Source organism: Fonsecaea monophora, assembly GCF_001642475.1.
Source record: "Fonsecaea monophora strain CBS 269.37 chromosome Unknown Scaff147, whole genome shotgun sequence".
NCBI classification, from domain to species: Eukaryota; Fungi; Ascomycota; class Eurotiomycetes; order Chaetothyriales; family Herpotrichiellaceae; genus Fonsecaea; species Fonsecaea monophora.
In genome coordinates this window covers 28,165-44,248 of record NW_019174078.1, presented here as the reverse complement: position 1 = coordinate 44,248, position 16,084 = coordinate 28,165, and the positions used below count along the sequence as shown (strand labels likewise).

General features: G+C 56.1%; 3 protein-coding genes across 3 annotated transcripts; 2 read left to right on the top strand and 1 right to left on the bottom strand.

Annotated features, from left to right (window-relative positions):
* Positions 1-226: 226 nt before the first annotated feature.
* AYO21_11176 (hypothetical protein) lies at positions 227-769 on the top strand (the record flags this gene model as incomplete). Its single annotated transcript, XM_022661073.1, has 1 exon — positions 227-769. One exon carries the CDS (start codon positions 227-229, stop codon positions 767-769), a length of 543 nt encoding a protein of 180 aa, XP_022506616.1.
* An 822-nt stretch (positions 770-1,591) lies between these two features.
* AYO21_11175 (hypothetical protein) lies at positions 1,592-7,349 on the bottom strand (the record flags this gene model as incomplete). The annotated part of the gene is made up of 3 exons (XM_022661072.1): positions 1,592-1,675; positions 1,738-6,928; positions 6,997-7,349. The coding sequence occupies 3 exons, from the start codon at positions 7,347-7,349 to the stop codon at positions 1,592-1,594; spliced, it is 5,628 nt and encodes a 1,875-aa protein (XP_022506615.1).
* A 2,074-nt stretch (positions 7,350-9,423) lies between these two features.
* AYO21_11174 (hypothetical protein) lies at positions 9,424-10,975 on the top strand (the record flags this gene model as incomplete). The annotated part of the gene is made up of 2 exons (XM_022661071.1): positions 9,424-9,818; positions 9,880-10,975. The coding sequence occupies 2 exons, from the start codon at positions 9,424-9,426 to the stop codon at positions 10,973-10,975; spliced, it is 1,491 nt and encodes a 496-aa protein (XP_022506614.1).
* Between the last annotated feature and the right edge of the window lie 5,109 nt (positions 10,976-16,084).

Genomic DNA, 16,084 nt, shown 5'->3' with positions numbered 1-16,084 from the left:
TGGCCCACCGCCGGTCGAGAAAGCACTTATCGACGATGTGTTGCAGACCGATATTTCTGGGGAAACCATGTGGAAAGACGTTGAGAGCGCCGTCCCGATCGTGTCATGAATGTCAAATGCGTGCCTCTTTGCGGATGGAAGAGGAAATGAAATAAACCGACATGGGTTGATATCCGATGGCAACGAGTGAACCTTGACGTTGTTCACATGCCTCCCTCGCTCGTCCATGGAAATCATTCCCTTGTTCAGGCAAACAGTGATCTACTCTCGATGGACGGAATCTCGCGCCCTCGAGAAAGCGAATACCGGAATGTTTGCAAAGGTCCTTTCGAGTTCAGCTCACCCACGCTCGTTCAAAGCACTGGGTGAAGAGATGGTTTGTCGACACAGTATCTGCCAGAATCTCGTTGTTGATGGCGGGCTCGAGAATGAAGATCTGGTCAAAGGACTTGCAGAGAAATACAACATCCGCCGAGGTGGTAGCGTCTGCATTACCATCCCCCAGCGAACGGCCAAGTCGAGGTCAGCCACAAGCCAATCAGAGATGCCCTCACCAAAGTCTGTCTGCAAAGCGGAAAACCAGAGTGATTGTTCGGACCACCTTGATGCAGTTCCGTCGGCCGACAGGACATCGATTCGGACAAGTACAGGACTGACGCCGTACGAGATTGAATTATCCACCTTGATGGACCAATCCGGCCAATTGAACTCGAAATCTGCACGTGGAGCGTCATGCCATGCCATGGCAACAGGTGCGGAACCGTTCTGATTTGTCGGCCATGCGTGCTCGAGCAGTTGAAAGAAGGAGACAGAAGACCTTGTGGAAGCGCAACTTCATCTCCGACGGACGAGTGAGAGAGAGGGAGGAAGAGAACAACTCAAAGCCGCTTGCTTACGTGTTTGTTCCAATAAAAGCGCCAGCAACTCATGATCGATCGGTGATTGTCCGTCGGGCATGCGGGCGTGCGAGAGATATGGGGTAAGCACAAACAACCCCGAGCCAAAGTCCTCTGTCCAGGACAACCAAACGTCCAAAACACAGTCTCGACCCCCTAAAGATTCCGTAAAGGAGCCGCCACTAGGGGGTCTTGATGATAGCTGCGTACCGTAGGCCTGGCTCACCTCCATGGACCACCATTTGAGGCTTCCGCAAGCAGTGGAACCATTTTTTGTACCAGTGTGGATTAGGAGGGACACCAAGGAGAAGAAGATCCAGTTTGAGAACGTCTGTCTGTCTGGCTGGGAAACGCTAATTGACGAACAGTCCACCGTGCGTTGCGCCCTAATGCCGCACGGGTAGGAGAACGGGTTCGGGCTACATAGCGCCCCCGGTGACGGTGAAGGCGCTCTTCTCATCGTCCCTAACTTCCTTCGCCTTGGGCCACTTTCGGAGAAACAAAGAGATATGGTATGGTGCACATTCTGGGGTCCATTCATTCTGGGGTCCATTCATTCAGGGATTCATTCCGGGGTCTCGTCCTTCTTCCACTGTTGCTCAACACAACCCGGCCGCTGCCACTCCTTTTGTGGCCTGTCATGCCACCTCGACAAGTCAGGACTCTGCCCCCCTCGGGTCGTCTGGTCAAGCCTTCTAGGCGTAGTAGGACGGTCCCATCATTTCCTGCATTTCGAGCACGAGTTTTTCCGGCAAGTGCTGCGGGCGAGAAATTAGCGCCTGCATCCCAGCAGCAGCTCCAAGTCTGGAAGGAGGAAGTGTCGACTACTGAGTCGACTCACCTTTGTCACTGTTTCCCATTGTGTCCGCTTGGCCTCCTTGAAATCCCGGACCGTGGTCCTGGCGATGTTTGTCGAGAGGCTGCTGTGCAGCTGGGCCTCGTGGACGAGACTCGTCATCGCCTTCTCCATCCATTTCGGCGCTTCTATCAGATGGGGGTACGCCGAGACCGTGGCGCTCAGCCTCCAGACCGCGGCCAGACGCACGCTGTCCTTGATCGCCGTGGCTCGCAGAGCCTCTACGCTGTGGTCGACTATGTCGTTGATGATGGGCCCCGTCACGGTGAGGCGACTGCGAGAGAGCAGGTGCTTCAGGGTCTCTGCGGCCTTGGTGTGGATCTTCGAATCGGAATCTTGGATCTTGTCGCTCACGGCCTGGAGAGCCCCCCTCTGTTCGTCCGGCGTGCTGGTGAACAGTCGTCGGAGGTACAGCTCGCGCATCATGCTCATGGCCGCTTTGCGGTGGGTGATCGGCTCGGATTTTCCCGCCTTGTTCACGATGGCTTTCCAGAAAGCCGCGGGCTCGTCGTCGCCGCGAAACGGGAGACGGCACAGCTTCTCCAGCGCCGAGGTTGCGAGCACTTCCAGCTCCGACTTTTCGGGGAGTTTGGCATCCAGCATGAAAAAGAGATCGTCGAGGATCAGATCGACCATGTGGACGAGGACGCCGGACGCGTTGGTTTCGAACATGCCAAAGACGAAGGCCAGCGCCACCGACGTTGCGCTCTGGTATTCGCGATGAGGGATCGGCTCTTGTTTTCGCAGCGCCGAAACCCTCTCGAATATTTTGCTGACCGTGTCCCGTATCTCGTTTCTCGGCTCATACGGGCGGATGCCGAAGGACGACGCGTCTCTGTTTGCCGCGATCATGGTGCGGACGTCGGTCCACGAATCGTGGAATCTCGGGGTGTAGATGAGCGCCAACGTGGTGCCGAGTGAGGCAGAGACCTCCACGTTCGTGATGACATCTTTCGCTCCCAGAAGCATGGACAAGACGTCGTTGTCTTGACGGAACCGCCACCCCTGATAACGAAGCACAGTCTGGATCGTATCGAGCTTCGCATTGTTATTGGGCGCCGCGTCCTCGACGTCGAGCTGGAGGGAACTGACATGCCGCACCAACCCTGGAACCCGTCGTGGGTCGCGGTTTTTGATGAGCCGGCGCAGAAACATGGCCCACGTCCCGCCGGCCAGGGACATCTTGTGCTCCAGGATGTCGATCAGCAAGGGCTCCGCCGTCTTCAATACTCGGCTCCGGAAGGCGCTGGACCTGGGGGCCCACAGGAGGCCGAGGAGCAAGGTCGCTGCCGCAAGATGGTGGCCTATCTTTGTGCCGTCCTCGAGGGCCGTCTTGACCAGATCTTCGACGTCCTCCAGCTTGGCGGCCGTCGCCCCAAGTTCCATCAGCCGGAAGACATGGATCAGGAGTCCATAGTTGCTTGACCAGATCACTGGCGTTTGGCCGTTCTTGTCTCCCTCCCAGGGCTCTTCTTCCAGCTTCAAATGGGACAGGAACTTTTCGAACCATTCTTTGGTAAAGAGAGATCCGATGCATGCAGCCTTTCGCGCCATCTCCGGGTCGTCGGTGGGCAATTTCGTGTCTTTGCGCCAGGCGTGGAACCGAGCCGGCCACACGAGCGACCCATAGGAGGAAGGATCGAAAAAGGTGCCGTCACCACTGTCATCGCCGTCGCCGAGCTTTGCATACTCGGTCAGGTATTGCTCCGCACACGCCACATCCCGGCTGGGGACCACTTGGACCAGGTCGCCTCCTCCGCAGCCCTGCGTGCGGATGTAGTGTTCAAGGTCGTGAGCAAAGGGTATCCCCAGTAGGAACATGTTCCCCACCTCACCGAGCATACTGATGCACGGGTGACGAAGTTTTGCGTCTGCCGCGACGGCATTGTCTGCGAGAAAGGAGAGGAGCTCGACCGGAGGCGGATCGAAGCTCGGTAGGATCAGGGCCGGGATGGCGAGGATACAGAGCTGCGGGTCCGTCTTCATCCTCAACAAGTCGACGCCGAGGTCCTCCATCTTCTGCAGTACCTCGTCCTTGTTTTGACGCTGGAGCTCGTGCGCCCTCACGGCCAGGTCTGAAAAGTCCCCGGCAGGTCGGATGGATTCCGCGATGCCGTCCCTGGGGAAAACGGTCCGTCCACGGAACTTGGGGCAACCCATGTATGTCAAGCCCCCCTTTGCCACGGCAGCAATACCAGCCACTTGAGGCACATCCATTGCGGCTGTTGTTGCCAGAATGCCGAGCAGATGGGGAAGTAGGGAGGGACAATGCTGCTTCCACAGAGGGATCCCCCAGACAAGCGTTTGCACCGCGCCTTCGATCCCACGGTGGTTCCCGCTCTTGATGAGATCGCGCACCTTGGCCAGCATCAGAGGAAGAAAGAACTTGGCAGAATCTACCAGCATCTCGCTCGCGAGGACGAGAAGGTATCTCCCCGCGCTGCGGACACTCTCGTACGGGGAGCTGCAGCCTTCGGTCACGTCCTCGAGCACCCGCCTCTCGAGATCACCCATGTGGCGGTAGCCGGTTCCAAATTCCTGCATCTCTTCATGGTAGCGTTCCATGAGCATGACACAGATGGCCGGCGGATGCGCTGGCGCGCGTCCCTCGACGTCCAAGCGCTTCGCCCAGCGTTTGTGGTCCCTGCGGGGCTCTCGTGCGTCCCGATGCGTATGGCATCGCCCGACGTCGCCAATCAAGGTAGTGCAGAGCCTATACACCTCGCGCAGGCATTCGGCGTGCTCTCCCTCGCATTTGAGGAGGAAGGCGTGGATCTTGCCGGCCAGCAACCCGACCTCGCGCCGCCGCTGGTGAACGCTGTCATAGAGAGGGTCATCGGGCTCCAGCACACGATGGAACTCTTGCACATGCGCCGAGACCAACGCGGCCTCGCCTTTGGCGTTCTCGTCGCAGGGGTTGCCGACGTTCCCGCCGGCAGCAGGTTCGCGGCCTGGATCGAACACGGGCGACATGCCGCAAAGAATGTTGTTGAGGTACTTGACGGCCTGGGTGAGGCTTTGGCCCCAGGTCCCACGCTCCTTGGCCGAAGTGGGGTAATCTTCCATCAGGGCATCTATCGTTTCTCCAAGCCAGACTGTTTCCGACGTGAACACCTCGCAGGCCGCTCGAAGCTCGTCGGGTGAGGGCGTGTGCCATGCGACAGCCGTCGTCGCCACCTCACCCTGGCCATCATAAGTGACCGCACACGTCATCGGGTAGGTCTCCACCAAGCCGGTGACCATGCAGTCATTGAGCCTCGCGCAGAGGGCACACGCGCGTGACCCACACTGATCCCGTGCAAAGCGCGTGAGTTCCAGCACCTGGTCCTTGTAGGCGAGAAGCTCGGACCCGCCGCGCATGAGGCAGAAGCCGAGGACCTCCACGTGATAGTTGAGGTAGTCGTCCGCAGCCAAAATGTTGCAACGTTTGACTCTCGGCTCGATCCAGTGTTCTTTGATGATGTCATGGATACGATGGACCAGCGCGGGCAGAAGTATCCGGAGGCCGCTCTTCGGGTCGGCTCGCACAGCATACACGACAATTGATGAAATCAGATTCTTTGCTTCGGGAATGGGATCTGACAAGACATGTTTGCTCAGAGCCAGCATGGCTTCTTCGAGCATCTCGGGCGGCAACGACATAAAGCAAGACAGCACCGCCTCGAGGACATCCAGCTCAGCCTCGTTCCGGTCTGCTCCGGTGGCGTGCTCGGCCACGAAGTCGGAGTGGAAGGCGTCGGACGCAAACTTGAACACGCATTTCAGGAGCCGCAAGGTGAAGTCTTCGACGCTGCTGAAGCCGGACTGAAGCAGGTCGATCTCTTCCTCGTCCGAGAGTTGTTTGCGATAGTCCAGATCGATGACAGAACCCCCATCGTTCAGGCGTTCGATTTCACCCTTGATCCAGGCTTTCCAGGCTTTGGCCGCATCAGGATGCTTGGGTTTGCCCGTGCCCGGCTTGGCGAATTGGAGATGGGGAGCCGGGGGGTCGCAAGTCACCACCCGAATGAACTGGCAGCTAGCCCTGGTCAGATCCGGGCGGCTTGCGTTGATGCCGGAGAGGGCGAGATTCATGAGGTGTGGCAGGTGGCATCGCAGTCCCTTTTCCCGTGCAATGGTGCTGCCGAGCACCACCAAGAGCCGCATGCTAAATTCCGCCGCGTCGCCGTCGACCATGCTGTCATGGCTGGCGTAGAAGCGTTGCAGGGCGGTCGGGATGATGAGACCTGGCTCGAGGTCGGCCAGCGGCTTGACGGCATTGCTACAGTTGAAGCGGGTGTCCGAGCACATGGAGAAGCAGCCCGCGAGAATCGGATCTCTCAGCAAACGGACAAACGCTCCTCTCAACTCGTCGTTGATTCGCCGTTCCGCCGGGGTATCGAGCTCCCCGCTCTGCTCTCGGTGGTATCGCTTGCAGAAGCTGTGAATGATGTACCAAAGGAGGTTGGTGATAAAGTCCAACTGCGCGAGTATGGTGGAATTGGGGTGGTACAAGACGGTGATGGATGCGATGAGGCTTTCCAGGCCCGACAACATTGAGTTCTGCTTCTCAGAGCACAGGGGTGAGAGCGAGAAGACGATCCAATCGGCAGCGTTCCGAGCGGCCCTCATTCGGCGGTGCCAAGAGAGAGACCCGTCGTGGAAAGAATCGTCGGATCTCCTGTCGTCGATCAGGGCGAGTCTCGAGATGGCGGCAAATAACTCGCGGGACTGCATCTCGTCGAAAATGCCAAAAGCCCCAAAGGGGACATGTTTGCATGTCAAGTGATTTTGGGCGAGTGGTGACACGATCCGCATCAGGACTTCGGTGGCGACTTGCGTCCGGAACAGCTTGGCGAAGAGAGAAAAGTGCATGGGTAAAAGACTGGATGGCTGGCAGTCCGAGGACGCTTCTGGAGCAGGCTGCGTCGGAGACATCAACGCCATCATAATCACTGCCCTAACTGCGGCCTGAGAATCACCCGTGTCGAAGTAGGGCAGAATTTCCTCGGCCACCGCCAGCCTCTCCCCTGGATCAAAGAAGTATCGCGCGACGAGGGCGAGGTCGTCATAGTCGATTGGATTCAGAATGGTGCTGTAGGTTCGAAGATAGTCGTGCTTCAATCGTTCGAAAAGCGTCCGCCAATCCAGGGTGAGATCTTTTCCTGGGTCGAGACAGAGTTCGCCCTCGACGTTGCTGTCACAGCACAGCGCGGGTTAGCCGTGTTGCAAAGGAACTTCAAAATCCAGGAAAGCTGAACATACTTGACAAGGCGAGGAACCATGTCGCAAAACACTTGCGCCGCACTCGAATCCATACCGGGCGTCAAGGCCAAGTCGTAGTATATCTTGACCAACGCTACACGCACTTTTCGCGGCACGTTGTGTTCCAGAGTCATCCAGACCTCGAGGGCGTCGGTCCACCTTTCAGCATGTTCATAGTTCTCTGTCGTGATGGATAAGTAGAGCCCTTCCAGAATGGTCTTGAGCCCAGCTGGTCGGTCGGCTTCTCCCTTGGTACGGTAACAGAGGTTTCCGACAAAGTCGTACGTGGGCTGCACGTCTCTGTCGGGGTCATTTGCCGCCGCTGTGAGAAGCTCCTCGAGAGGACTCGCCATTGGCTCAGAAATGTGTGGAGGGTTGTGGAAGAAAACATCGTAGACACAACAGGAGAGATCAACGATTTAAGACAAGGTGGCAGGTCAACGCCCAAGTACGACTTCGTAGGCACAGCAGGGGGTCCTGCAATGAAAAATGTGGTGGTAGGACAACACACAAGTACGACGCAACGGACAGTCGAATAGCTGTTGCCTTGCAGAGCCGCATTGCCAGAATGGACGCCAAAACAACTGTGTTACATGACCACCAGAACGCCTGGCGCGCTGCCAGGGTAATGCTGGACGGTTGATCTGAATTTTCATGGCTCCACCTTCACCGCCAGGGGGGATTGTTAGGCACCAGTCTCGACCAGGCTGCGGAAAGGGCAACGAAAAAAGCGGTGAAGGATCCGTGCGTTTTGTTGGGAAGGCGGTCACTGTTTGATGTCCTTGTCCGTGGCTGAGCTGCTGTAGAGGTAGAGGCGAGCTTGAGGAGGATGAAGAGTAGGACGCGTGCAGGACGCGTGCAGGACGTGTGGCACCTCCTGAGAATCGGGGCAACTTTGGGGGACTTTCGCCAACGCTTGGCAAACAAGAATTACGTCAGAGGAACTTTTGCATCACGCTAGGCTACCAATGGCCACGCTGGCAATGCTCAGCCCCCTTACTCATCGCCTGTTTGTCCTAGGGCGCGACCGACTCGGGAGGGGGGTTGACTGGTCCCCGTGATCCCTGAGCGACGAATGAGTGAGCTCCTACCACGGTTTCACGGTTTCACGGGCGCGACATGGTGGTACAGCAGCACTGCACAGCCTCCACCGAGACAACCTGCTTGGGGGAAACCCCTTTTCTCCCCCTTCTCCTCCTTGATTGATTGATTGATTGACCTATGAGATTTGGTCAGTGTGCGGCTCTGCCCCCAAGGCCTGGGCTGCGCTAGGAAGGAAGGCAACCACGGCACAAACGGTGCATCCAATAAGACGATTGAGCTCTTTGACATTGAGCCATGGTTCTACCATTCGAGGCCGGAACAGAGGGAGGCGTTGGGGTGCAGAGGTGTTAGGGCGTTCGGGCGTTCGGGCGTTCGGGGCGTTTGGGGTGCAGGGGTACGAGGGGTGCAGGGTCGAGTTGAGGCAAAGTGCAGTTGATGGCCAGCCCTCTCCAGCCCTCGCCATGACTTTCTTGGCACTGTTCTCGCTGCGCCCAAAGTGAGGCTCCAACACCTCCCAGGCGAGTACTCAGGGGTAGGGCGCTGATCCGCTAGGCAACCACCCTCATACAGTGCCACGTTGCAATGCATAATTCGCCAAGTTTACCACTGGAGCGGTGTGCTGGTGTAGAGGACTAGACCGATTGGGGGTGTCATTTGTCGGAAGACCATGTACAGCAGTCACCAAGATGACACGTCACAAAGTGAGAGAAATTTCATTCTGCCCCCAAACTGATTCAGGCTCGGTCAGGCCGCCCTTTGTGTCGCATCAATTTCCACATGTCTGCCTCACACTTGCAGGATGATGCACTCGGTAGCACAGCACGTCGGCGTGCCAATCCTATGCCCAACCAATACGTGGACCAATGGAGAGTCGAGTAGATTAACTAACCAATTGGACGACACTCCTGGGCGTAGAGCCCATGGGGGGAGTGTTTCGTGGCGTCCTGGGATTGGATTGTTCAGAGGTCAGAGGTTGGGTCTGGACGCCTTACGTGGCGAAAAAATCCCTTCCCCTTTGTTTTACCTGCAGCCTGCTCTGTACTACGTCGGTCTTCTCTCTAATTTACCCAGCCTCTTCTTTCTGTCTGCACTGCGTGGCTTTCTTGCGGTCTGCCCCCCAACTTTTTCTCTCCCTTCGCTGCCATTGTTCTTCTTCTTCTTCTGCTTCGAAATATCTCCTTTTTCCCCAACACCCTGGCAGCCCCGATCTCCATTTTCTTTTCCTCCATTTTCTTTTTCCTTCCTGCTATTGTCCAACTTCCTTTCTTCTTTCGTCTCGCGCGTCTCTTCCATGCACGACGTAAAGGCTCCACGTCCAATTCTCAGACCTGCCATTCTACGACGCAGGAACACCACGCGACGCGCAACTCCAAGGTCGCCAACATGAACACTCGCGTGGCCCACAGCAGCACGGGCAAACTACGTCCTTCGCCTCCCCACTCTTCGGGGAATTTATCTTCCCACGAGGTCGAGTGTGAGGATGTCACCGCTCTCGATCCTCCCGCGTCGTCCGCGTTAGGCGTTGCCACGCCATACACGCTCAACCGGCAGCCCCCCCTTACGCCGCCGGAGCCGCCGGCGGGCGGCAAGCGGAAGTTGGAGCCTGCAGACGAACATGGGCAGGCAGAACGTTCCAAAAAGCATCTCTCGGCAGGCAAACTCGCGTTTCTCGAGGCAAGGTTTGCAGAAGATATGTTCCCTAGAGCAAAAGATCGAGAAAAGATGGCCAAGGAGCTGGGGTTGGACGGGAGCCGCGTCCTCAGCTGGTTCCAGAACAAGTATGCAGGCGGCACAGCCCGTGTCGGAGAATTTGATAAAGCGCGACTAACATCGCCGCAGACGACATAAGGAGAAACGGAAGAACCCGAGCGGACTTCGGATGCCCCTGACGCCGCAGGATGATGCTGCTACGCTGATGACGGGGCAAGACAAGTCCGCCGCACAAAGTCCAACATACATCGCGCCAGCGTCCGTGCGCCGGATGGCATGCCGCCTCCTTCGAATTGGCACCTGGGAGTCGGCAGATGTCATCGTTGCCCGAACGCCGGACACACAAACTATAAACTACTCTATCGCGGGCACCGAGAGCTGGCTCATGATTCAGTACCCCATGTCCGCCATTAGAGAGACACGCGTGTTCCGGCACTGGACCAACGGGCTCCCAACGGGTGTCGGGATCTATTTAAATGAAGCGCCCAAGTTTTTCTCCAGTACGCTCAGATTTGGCGTCGAACTCACCCCACGAGACGACTTTACCGGCGGCCAGGCGTCTAGCAACTTGTTACATATTCTCTCGGACTCGGGTGTCGCAACAGCGCTGACAACCTCACTTCCGTCTTTGTCACCCGCCATGCCAATCCTTTGGCCGCCGAACCAGACTGGTATACCTGTCGTTACGACCCGTCAGCCCGGTCAATGGTTCAACGGCGTCAACTCTACCTACAACCAGGCATTCGGGGCCCCTGTCTATAACAACCTACGTGGCCAACGTGTTTGGGCGGGAGAGCCCGGGGCCGCGACGGGGTCTAGCCTGCCCACGATCACGCCTTGGTATGAGACTCAGCGGCCGGTGGACGTTCCGATGCACACGAATGCTCAGCCCATGCAGATGAACGCTCCCATGCAGTACAACAACACATGGCCAGTTTGGCCTGCCACCACCGTGAACCATTATCCGGCAAGCCCGTTGGGACCCCAGGAGGTCGCAGGCGGGTCGTCCACGACCCCGATGGGTTCTCACACGCCTTACCATGCGACGGCGGAGGACGCTCACAGGCAGACGATAGAAGATCTGTACAACGCGGCGCAGCCAGATATGCGTGCCAAAAAAGTGGGGCCAACCCTGGAAGACGTACTGGAAGCCTCGAACGAGGTCGCAGAGGCGCCGGACGACGACGACGATCCATGTTTCTTTCCGGGCCTCAAATTTGCCTGAAGGCTGGGGGGCGACGATGGACTTGATCCTTGGAGACGACACATAGCCCGTGCACGCACTGGCAGGAAATAACAACCCACCAACCCCTCCAGTCATCGAGTCTATACTTTGTGGAGCGTGATCAAGCTACAAACACATACGAAACTTCTAACAGTCTTCTTGGGCGCGGGACTTCGGTCAGCTGCTGTCTGACTACTGGGCATTGAAAACCAAACAAAGTGTGCCCCCCAACCCCCGTGGCCGGGCTGAACAATCGGTCTCAGCCTTTCGCGGAATGCAGGCCATGGGATGGAGAAACAGAAGAGGCCCGGCGCGGACTCGGGGCAGTGTAAGGGTGGAGGACGACAAGGTGGTTGGCGAGGCGACGAAGAAGGGTTCCGGTGTTGTAATCATGCCAGGCAGGACCAGGGCTACAAAAAAGGGCAGGGAGGCCGCGCCTCAATGCGGACATCAACGCGACCCGGATGGCAGAAGGCAGAGCCTTTGCTGAGGCCGTCAGTGAAAGGGGCGCGGTGCACATCGCCGCAGCCTTGAAGGACTGAGGTCGATCGGCGATGACTCGATCGTGGTAGGAGGGGCGAGACGGGGCGACGACACCGAACCACCGAACTTGTCTCGGTCAAAGCCTCAAGAAGTCGGACTACGGAGGAACCGGTCACGAGAGAGGAGAGAAGGGGGGGCTTAGCAATAACAAGACGGTCAGTGAGAATTGACAGGCGCGTTGAGGACAGCCCTCGGGCAACACCCTCGGTGGAACAGGACGAGGCGGCGAACCAGGCGGGAACCAGGTTCTGATTGATCCCGTGTCCAAAACAAAAAGACGAAAAACTCTGAAAAGTTCCTGCCACGGTGGCAGGCAGACACTGTTGGGGAACCACCGGCAAAAAAAAAGGCAGAAGGAAAAGGGGCACGATGAGACCCCAAGTACACTCAGTACACAGACAATTATCACGGCGCAGCCTTGAACAGAAGGAGAAGGAGATCGCTGTCAAGGGTGCATGCAATTATGACATGAATTCTGAGAACGAATGAGTCTAACTAGAGTAACTAGTTACATCGGCGTGAGAGATATGTGTGCACTCGCACTATGTGTGCACTCGCACTCAGCCTCGTGTGGGGTAGTCAGGACAATTAACTGTCTCGGAGGAAATTGTGGGTACTTGGCTGGGTGCCGGTAAGAGTGACGCAATGCTTAGTAAGCAGGAAAACCGAAACGGACCACACACTAAATGCGCCGCCACCCCCTTTTTCCAGGCGACTCTGCATTAGCGTGCCGCGAACTACGCGTGGATGCAAGCCCAAGCAAGGAACTCCGAGAGTCTAGTCTAGGTAAAGTCGCTTGCACTCGGGTCGGGCCCGCAGTGCCTAAGTCGACAAGCTGGCCTCCTCTGTGGACCAGACGCTCCACTTTTTTGACCGAGTCTTGAGTTTCTTTTTGCCCCAGTTTTTCTCCCGAGAAATTTGCACTATGTTTTCTTTGGGGAATTAGACTTCCGGATGAAAGATGTCGGAGACGATGGTGGAGACGCTTTTTGCGGCAGAAAATATGTCGCTCCAATCGCCTCCAGAAGAGAATATTCCTTGCAGACGATGATGTCTCGGAGATGCCGTTTGTCCAAGTCAACGCTGCAGAGAGCCGTGGAGACACCCGCCACCGTCGCAGTCAACATTGCTCCGGACGACGAGGCTGTAGACGATGACGACGTTACCTATTCAAACACTCTGAAAACCCTCGGGAAGAGGAGGTGAAGATCCATCGCATCGCGCACACGGCATGCGTCATGCATGAGTGGTACGTACGTATCTTTTAATTGTGCTCAACGACGTATAGAATTCACAAAAGCATGGATGCTCACTGTGGGACCTTGTCTTGTAGTCGGGATATCGTTGCTGCAGAGCACACCGGGACATTTACGCCGGGATGTCGACTATAAAGGCCAGGCCAGGCAAAAGCAATCAAAACGAGGACACTGGACACCGTTCCAGACCTTTCGTCTACATATACAGTATGAATGGGCGAGAGGAGAAGAAACAAATGCAATACGAAATACTGCTATTCCAAACTGAAGAACAACAAGACCAATACCGGTAGAGCGCGGAAGGATGTACCGGTACTGTCGAGGATGAGATTCTCGCCGCCAAGAGATTCTGTTCCTCCTGAAGAAAGTATAAAGGAGATCAAGGTGTGTGGCTGGCGGGTACCTCGCCAATTTTGCCCACAATGATACATATGTGAGAAAGACTGACATGTGGAGGAAATGCAGAGCCAGCTGGTCGTTGCTCCCATCCCATAGACGAGCCCGCGGCGCCAGCGAACCAGCCAGCCTGACCCAAGTCAGACTAGCAGACTGGACAAGCCCAGCCAGCCAGCCAGCCAGCCGAGATTGAACGGTACGTTTTCTCCACTTTCGGTACTATTGTAATGGAAAAGTCTACAGGCTGAAACGTGATTGGTGGGCTTTACCCGTATACTATGTATACAGAATAACACTCTTGGCTGCTGATTGGCTGAATCTCTAACACTAGGTCTGAGACTCCTTTTTTCTTGATCCTCCAACATCATCTATCCATCTATCCATCTATCCATCTATCCATCTATCCATCTATCCATCTATCCATCTATCCATCTATCCATCTATCCATCTGTTCAACCAAGCAACAACGCAATTAGTGGGTTGAGGACAGTGATCGAATCAAGTTATGAATCTATCTGATCAGGACTCGCTATGCTGGTTTGTTATTGCGGTACGCCAACCGTTACCCTCAACACCATACCCACCGCCGTACGGGTTGATGCCAGCTCTGGCTAAGAGCCTCGCCCCGGTTCAACGGATATGCCTGTGGACTATGGAACTTGAAGTCTTCGGCCTCGAGTGCTGTGGATGACCTTGTTTCTGGCATCCACGCTTCCGCACGGCACGCGGCACACGGTTGCTGGAGGCTCCCCAGATACACGACACTCAACCCTACAATCTATCTACTTGGCGATGTTTTCCTACATCTGTGACGGTCTTGTCTTGTTTTTCCAGTCCATCAAAGTTCTCGCAGCGGCGTTGCTCTGGCCACGGTAACACCAGTGAACCGCAAGACCAAGACCAAGACCAAGCCAAACGCAGAAAAGTCAGGACGGGTTTTGTTATATCGTCACCTCGTAGTCCGATTCGGAGTGACGTGTCCGGATATCCTCCGCCCATCACGACCTCTAATCAACCCTCAGCGACGGAACAGACGAGACCAAAATCCATTGCAGGATCACCGCCCTACATTGCCGACGGTTCAGCTGATAGCTTGATTATCGATTTGAGAAATAGCACACACAGGCGCATCCAGACGTCACTCACTCACTCGGAAGGCTTCGGCCAGGAGTCATGCAACGTCTGGTCTTGGAATGAGCCCTGTCGAAGAAATCAGACATTGTTGTTGGTATCATTTCCGTCGCCAAAGCGAAAGAAAGGGATTTACAATCGACATGGAAGAACTAGCGCGGAAGTGGGATGTTGATATAAGCGAGGTCCCGACGTGTGGAAGCCCCTCCCTCCACCACGCAAGTGGCTGCGCAAGCCATGAACGGATACTATCGCTTGGTCCTATTGACGAATCAGCGACGCGAATTGGCGACAACAAGTCAACGACGACGGGCACGGACGCTTGCAACGCTGGCACGCCTGGACTAAACGGATAGGAAAGGAATACAAGGAACACAGGGAGTTTGGGCCCGCTGGGTTTCGGGATCCAAGACCGTCTTTGGCAACGCCCAATTACGGTTTTCCTTCACACACCTGGTTGCAGCGGTCAGACGCGGTCCGCTAAACGATTTCCCAGATGAACCACGTTGTCCCTTGTCGCGTCTTGCCCCAGTCACGTCTCGAAAGCGAAAAAGATTCACTCTGGTCATTGTGTCACAGTGACTCACACACATCTGAAACGGAGATGGATAAGCCAGGAAGCGCCCCAACCCACAGGATGGCAGAACGGGGGAAGCAGTCCTTATCTTACAACGACATCCTTGAGACGAGGCGTGGAGAAAGTTGGGAGAGGAGAGCAAAGTTGGCAAGGCAAGTAAGTGGCCCAGACAATCCCGCCTTGATACCGGCCAGAGAGGGAGAAGCAAAGAACAGTTTCTGAGCGTGAGTATCAAGAACGGTGCAATCCATTTCTCTCTCACACGCCATGCTGTCCTGGTGAGAAAAACATCGTTGCTTTCGAGGAAGAGAGGCCTTGGGGGAACTCGCGGAGCACTTCAGGTTCCTGGCGGTGGCTTTGATCGATGGGGGCCTGCTTCTGTGGTCTCCAGACGACAGGTGTGCGACATGCCGTGAGCAATGACGGACAAACATGTTGCGAATGTTCGCCGGCTCGTCCATAACCTTTTGGGGCCGTTTGGACACAATCTTTGACGGAAAGCGGCTGTTGAAAGATACTCGCTTTCGACGCACTTTCGGCCACTGCACCACCCACTCTCCACCTTGTCTCTGTCCCGCCTTGTCATGTCTTCATTTCTCGCCACCTGCTGCGCTTTGGCATCTAAAGGGCGAGAGGTGAATGCGCGCGTGCTGTCTGTTACGGTGTCACGGGGCATGTTCGACTGGGGGGTCAAGGCCAACATTTGCTGTTGCGGGAAGAAGGGAAGTAGGTTGCTCATCTGCGTGCGACATGGTGTCGTTTCTACGTTGAGGTTCATGCAGCGAGGTAGGTCCAGGGGCCCGGTGACTCGGTGGCAACACATACAGCAACATGAAGAACTACGGGCCTCGGCCCACGCTTCGTGATGGTTCCAATGGTTACTAACTCGGCGTGGTTCGAAGATACAGGTGCCAGAACGCCACGCTTTTCCAGGTGGCATCTACGGCCGTGTGTGGACCGTAAATCCGCTATGCCTCGCTCACCAATGCCGTCTACGCTTCCATCCCTTGGCCATCCATCGTTTGACCGGCCTGCGTCCGGTACATCTTTATTGATCCCGCTTTTCGCCGTCATGTCGCTAGTCATGTCGCTAGTCATGTCGCTAGTGACTTTTGCAAGTTTGATCTGGCCCCAAACCGAGATGAGTGGGACGATTCAGGCAGGAATACATCTATCTTGTGTCCAAATTGGGTCGAAGAGCACGTC